This window comes from Triticum aestivum, chromosome 3A, assembly GCF_018294505.1.
Source record: "Triticum aestivum cultivar Chinese Spring chromosome 3A, IWGSC CS RefSeq v2.1, whole genome shotgun sequence".
Classification (NCBI taxonomy): domain Eukaryota; kingdom Viridiplantae; phylum Streptophyta; class Magnoliopsida; order Poales; family Poaceae; genus Triticum; species Triticum aestivum.
In genome coordinates this window covers 35,436,274-35,442,273 of record NC_057800.1, presented here as the reverse complement: position 1 = coordinate 35,442,273, position 6,000 = coordinate 35,436,274, and the positions used below count along the sequence as shown (strand labels likewise).

General features: G+C 44.1%; 1 protein-coding gene across 2 annotated transcripts; it reads left to right on the top strand.

Moving 5' to 3' along the window:
* The first annotated feature begins 1,371 nt into the window (after positions 1–1,371).
* LOC123060047 (mitochondrial substrate carrier family protein B) lies at positions 1,372–4,555 on the top strand. 2 transcript variants are annotated; one of them, XM_044482617.1, is made up of 7 exons: positions 1,372–1,720; positions 2,432–2,601; positions 2,695–2,832; positions 3,519–3,620; positions 3,688–3,758; positions 3,854–3,921; positions 4,027–4,555. In XM_044482617.1, exons 2-7 carry the CDS (start codon positions 2,434–2,436, stop codon positions 4,272–4,274), a joined length of 795 nt encoding a protein of 264 aa, XP_044338552.1. In that variant the 5' UTR covers positions 1,372–1,720; positions 2,432–2,433; the 3' UTR covers positions 4,275–4,555. The 2 variants fall into 2 exon arrangements, with proteins under 2 accessions (XP_044338552.1, XP_044338551.1); XM_044482616.1 differs by having other exon boundaries at positions 1,382–1,720; positions 2,425–2,601.
* The last annotated feature ends 1,445 nt before the right edge of the window (positions 4,556–6,000 follow it).

Below are 6,000 nucleotides of genomic sequence, written 5' to 3'. Positions count from 1 at the left end.
TTTTTTCGCTTTCACCTTTTTGCAACATAGTTAATGTCGCGGAAGGATTTTTGCAACATGAATAATTTTGCAAAAACATTTGCGATGAAATAAGATGTTGAACCGTAGTTGTTGTCGTAGCAAAACAAGAGTCTTATTGCAAACCTTCTTTGCAGCAGATACCTTGTTGCAAAACCATATTGTGTGGATATGGATAGTCTGGGAACTGTAACTGGTCTGAGTTGCAACGTGCGCGGGCCACAGCCACGTGTCATCTGTGAGAGGCGCTGGATAAAACCCATGAGATCGGCTGGTGAAGCAAACCTTTCCCTATCTTTATTCCTTTTTAATAGCATAATGTATGTGCACATTTTTCTGGAAACTTTTAAGCCTATTGTCCAGATGTTGCTGCCTCAAAGCAGTTCTTGTAAATTGTTTCCTTGTGGTCTTGTTCTCTGTGTTGCTATGAGCCAAAAAAGCTGAGGAGTTATCACCGGCTTAGGAAATCATCAAAAGATGATGGTATTTTGCGGCGTTGCATTGTTCACAGTTGAAAAGAGAGCGAAAAGTATAATGAAAGATCATGTTGCTGTCACTCAAGAGTCTTGAGCGATCATAATAGGTCCTTTGCAAGATTTATAGTGAGATAATATTTTAAATTTGAAATGTATTAGAATGTGCATCAGTAAGTTATTTTGGATGGTATGAGTACATTGAATGCACACTATCATGGATTAGGTAGGAGGACAACATCTATCTCCGTGTTGAAATTGCAATTTATTTGCCCTCATTGCTATAACATATAACTTGAAGAATTGGTTTAGTAAAAATACTAAAATCAATATCATAATTTTGAGTTAAAACTGCAAACTTGCATTTATAATTTGTCGTTCTCACATTCGGGCAGCGATTTGTTTATTTGGGATGTTTCACGCCTTGTAAAAGTAACCCTTGTTAATTTATGTCTACTACTAGTCCCACATGTGGGTATAAATATATATATTTATTTGCATGGTCCCATATAACTCACCACTATAAATAAGTAGAAAAGATACACAAGCGCAACAGGTAAGGTAAAAAAATACCCGAATGCATGAATCAACAATGTAGTTTGATGATTAGAAGGACACTGGTATTCCCAGTCCATCAAAATTTAAGTCCTGGTGTTTGCATTTATTCTAAATTTATTTTAGAATTTTCAACAATGCACGGAGGAGACATTTATAAGCGCTTGCATCTGTACCTGTTAAAAAAACCGGAGACCAAAATAGAAGGAAAAAAAAGAGCCCTGGCCCCGGCCCCAAGAAACGAAAAAGAATCTCACAAGGAAAAACTATGGCTAGCGCCTAGCTGGAGTACTAAAAAAACAATAAACGTGAGGAGGCGGAGCGGGCTACGCAGCACGCGCGCAGCGTCGCCGCTTTCGAACTCCGGGCGCGGACGCAAGCACGCACGCACGCGTCCGTCCGCCATCCACACCGCACCGCCCCCGCGAGCGACCCAACCCTAGCCGCAATCCCCACCCGCCGTCCCACCCTCCCCTCCCCGCCCGCCGATGCAGACCGAGGCGCGGGTGGGCGGCGTGGCCCTCGACGGCCGCGGCGCCGTCTCGGCCTCCCCCCGCCAGGAGCAGCAGCAGCGCCACATCGGCACCGCCGCGCACCTCGCCGCCGGGGGCTTCGCCGGCGTCGTCAGCAAGACCTGCACCGCGCCCCTCGCCCGCCTCACCATCCTCTTCCAGGTACAATTCCTCCCGGCCCCCTCTTTTGGCTCCGGCCTTCTCGTGTGCACGGACGGATTGGGAGCTCGGAGGGGACAGGGGAGGGTAGTATCTTGCTTCCGCGCCTGCGAATTTGTGGCCCGAGGCGGGATTTTAGAGCATACGATGCACCGGCGAGGACTAATTAAAGCAATCCTTTTGATTTTGAGAGATTCTTTGTCCAGGACATGATTTGACCTTAAAAGGAATCCCGTTTAAATGTGCCCTGACCTCTGATAAGGAATTGGGAGCTAAAAAGGCATGGGGGTAGCAATTAATGTGGTTATATGTGAGCGTGAAGAGGCTTCTGGCTTCACATGTAGGCTCTTGAAAGGAATTGGATGCTGATAATCTCAACTTAGTTCCCTGAGTGCGATTTATAGATTCTTCCCTCCTTTTAACTGATTGGTCGAAACTGTACATCCCTGGTCGACAGTCATGAACTATTATTGTTGTTGTAATTTACAACACTGCACATATAGTGTCCAATCACTGTCCGAAGTTCAACCTTTGGCTGTGAATTTGTTGTACTTTATGCTGTTCATATCATATCTACAAAATCGCAATCTCTTGAAATGGTTCCTGAATGCGAACCCAGTGATATAATTTTTTGTGTCACACAAGACATGACCCATATGTTGATGATAAAGTTTGTTATACGAGCTTGTGACATACTGATCCGACAGGTGGCAGGTATGCATTCAGATGCTGCAGCTCTAAGGAAGTGTAGTATATGGCACGAGGCTTCGCGGATTGTTCGAGAAGAAGGATTTGGGGCATTTTGGAAAGGCAATCTTGTCACCATTGTACATCGATTACCTTATTCCGCCATGAGCTTCTATTCTTATGAACGATACAAAAAGGTCAGCACTAAGTTTCAGTATGTTAACTTGTAAGATTGTTCATGACTTTATGCTTTTTGTTATAGTTTGATGAGTTTTGAATAACGATTGCAGCTTCTCGGAATGGTGCCTGGCCTGGATGACCCAAATTATGTTAGTGTCGTACGTTTACTTGGTGGTGGTCTAGCGGGAGTGACAGCTGCATCTGTAACTTACCCGTTGGATGTTGTTCGAACTCGTTTGGCAACACAGGTATATTTTTCTTCTTTTTGTGAATAATACTTAACCAATCTAACTTCCAGTTACTCCCTCTGTTCCAAAATAGTATAAAGTTGAGTCATCTATTTTGGAACGGAGGGAGTAGAACTTAGGACATCCTTAGATTCAACTTTCACGCAATGCAGCTTTATAGACCAAAGGAACATGATTTAGCAAGCTAAGTAATTAATTTGTTTTGTGCTTTCTAATTTTCCAGAAGGACAGGCCTGGCGCAGTGGTGAAGTATTCCCCACTTGTGCCAAGAGGTCCTGGGTTCGACGCGGCCTCTCTGCATTGCACTGTGCAGGTGTAAGGCTTGCCTCGTATAATCCTTCCCCAGACCCCACCTGGTGTGGGAGCTTCTAGCACTGGGTCTGTCCTTTTTTGTCCTTCCTAATTTTCCGCAGAAACCACTAGGTATTACAAGGGCATCTTTCATACAATGTCTGCAATTTGTAGAGAAGAGAGTGGCAGAGTATTGTATAAAGGCCTTGGGCCTTATATTCAACTTAACCAATGATGTTTGTCTTCTTTTTCTGAATAACACTGAACCAATCAACCAATCTAACTTCCAGTTAGAACTTACAACATCCTTAGGTTCAACTTTCATGCAATGCAGCTTTACAGACCAACGGAACATCATTTGGTAAGCTAACTTTGCCCTGTCTAATTTTCTGCAGAAAACCACCAGGTATTACAAGGGCATCTTTCATACGTTGTCCACAATTTGTAGAGAAGAGAGTGGGAGAGGATTGTATAAAGGCCTTGGGGCCACGTTATTGGTAAGCCACATGCTTCTACTGAGAATGGTTTTTGAGTTGACTTGCCAGTAACTTTTACGAGTTACAGGGAGTTGGACCGGGTATAGCAATCAGCTTTTATGTATATGAATCCTTGAGGTCTCATTGGCAAATGGAAAGGTGAACATCATTATTTAGCTTTGCTGAATATTCCCTTGGCTTCCATTTCTATTATGTCGGATTCGATCTGATGGCTGTGGGCTTATATGCATCAGGCCGAATGATTCCAATGCCGTTGTGAGCTTGTTTTCTGGGAGTCTATCTGGTATTGCAGCGTCGACAGGTAAGTGGCCTTTGATACCTAATCACCTTAATTGTTCTATATCTTACATGACTCAAATCATGTATTTCCAATCTCTGTTGGTAAATGGTACATTCAATATTGCAGCTACATTTCCTCTTGATCTTGTAAAGCGACGTATGCAACTACATGGGGCGGCTGGGGCATCACAAATCGAAAAATCAAGCATAACTGGAACCATCCGCCAAATCCTTCAAAAGGAAGGTCCTCGTGGCTTCTACCGAGGCATAGTCCCGGAGTACCTGAAGGTTGTTCCTAGCGTTGGAATCGCCTTCATGACCTATGAGGTATTGAAAAGCATGCTCTCCAGCATTGATGGGGATGATGAGAACTAAGGTCGCAAAGCAGTTGCGTTGCCTTTTTTTTTGCCGCCCTAGGTTACTATCGTAAGACCAGTGTATGAGAGTGATTACAACATGCCTTGCCAGGCAGTTTTGTAGGTGTTGGTAGGATAAAGCAAGCTTTACCTGAGGTTATGTTGTACCATATAGGCTAATTAAAGAGCAAACAATTGAATCTGTTTTCCTGTGAGTGTTATGCTCTGATTCGTCGTGGAATGTAATGCCATTTGCAAGGAGAAAACTCCAAAGGTTTAATGGATTCTGTGTAATTTCAACTGCGGCATTATGTTTTCGTGGAGCAAATGTGGCTGCAGTTGTATAAAGAGGTAACATTTGACAGTCAACTTGCAGCTGTAACATGGTATATGTCTGTTCGTCAGTTCAGACTAAAATAGAAGTGCTACAAAGATAGAAAGAACATAATGATGGGGTATACATATTAATCTCATCAATCGTAACTCGACTGATTTGCCGAAACAGATTGTGTGCAGCTCAAGAATGCAACAACTACTGAAGATTTTGATTTTTCAGCATTAGGGGCTATTTTCAAAGATATTAAAGTACAACTACGTGTAGGTTTTGCTGATGTATCTGTGGTATCTTGTCCTAGGACTTGTAATGGAGTTGCACACATGTTAGCTGCGTATGGTGCTAACCTGGGAGCTAGTTTGTGTGAGATCTGGCTTGGACATGTTCCAAACTTTGTAGAAGATGCTGTTGCTGGCGATTGCCCAGCCCTGTTATGTAATGGAATGCATTGTGTTCCTTCAAAAAAAAAGTGCCATCACTTGTCCACCTTCAGGTGTTAGAGCAAACAGGATTCATACACAATGATGTACCTGCAGCGTCACGTTCCAGAACCTTCAGCCAAAACTCGACTGATTCACAGCCAAAATCATCCGTCAGTCGACCCTTGTTCCAGAACCTTCTACATGCAGCTAGAGTATGATTTTGTTTGCCATAATGTTTGCTGACCACCTTTTCTACAAATGCCGCTTCTCTATCCGCCTATGGGGATTAGTCAAGGACTGGCTGCAACTGGTGAGCATTGATACTTCCTCATGGCACCTCTCAGGCAACATCGAAGAGTGGTGGGTGGGCCTCTCCGACACATCTATCCCCAACAGGAAGGCGATGGCCTCGCTCATCATGCTAGTCGCCTGGACCATTTGGAACGAGAGGAATGCGCGAGTGTTCCGTCAGAAGAGTGCTCCGCCGACGGTTCTACTCGCCAACATTAAGAAGGAGGCCACACTTTGGGTATCAGCGGGTGCAAGCAAGTTGGGATACTTGATGACGCGAGAGTAGTTGGTCACCTTTTTTTCGGGTGTTGCGGCGCTGTCACTGTTGTAACACGAACATAAACTCTATTCCTCTTATTTAATGAATGAGGCAAATTTTTTGCCTCTCTTCAAAATAATGTTTGCTGACAAGACTCTAAAACGTTCAAAAGAGATATCAACCGCAGTCAGTACCCAGCCAACAAACACGGCAAATATCACTGTTCCAACCGGCAATCTGGAACCCATGGCTGCTGCTGCTTCTTCTTCCTCCTCCTCCTCCTCCTCGTCTTACCTTGAGTTATTGGGCAACCCTTCTATCCCTTGCTGCAATTCATCACATTTGTCCTCAGTCCACCGGGACTGCCCATGCCTGTCCTTCGATATACATTTAACTTGTCAAAGGGAGAGAGCCTCAACCAGAGGTCTAGAATTTCTAG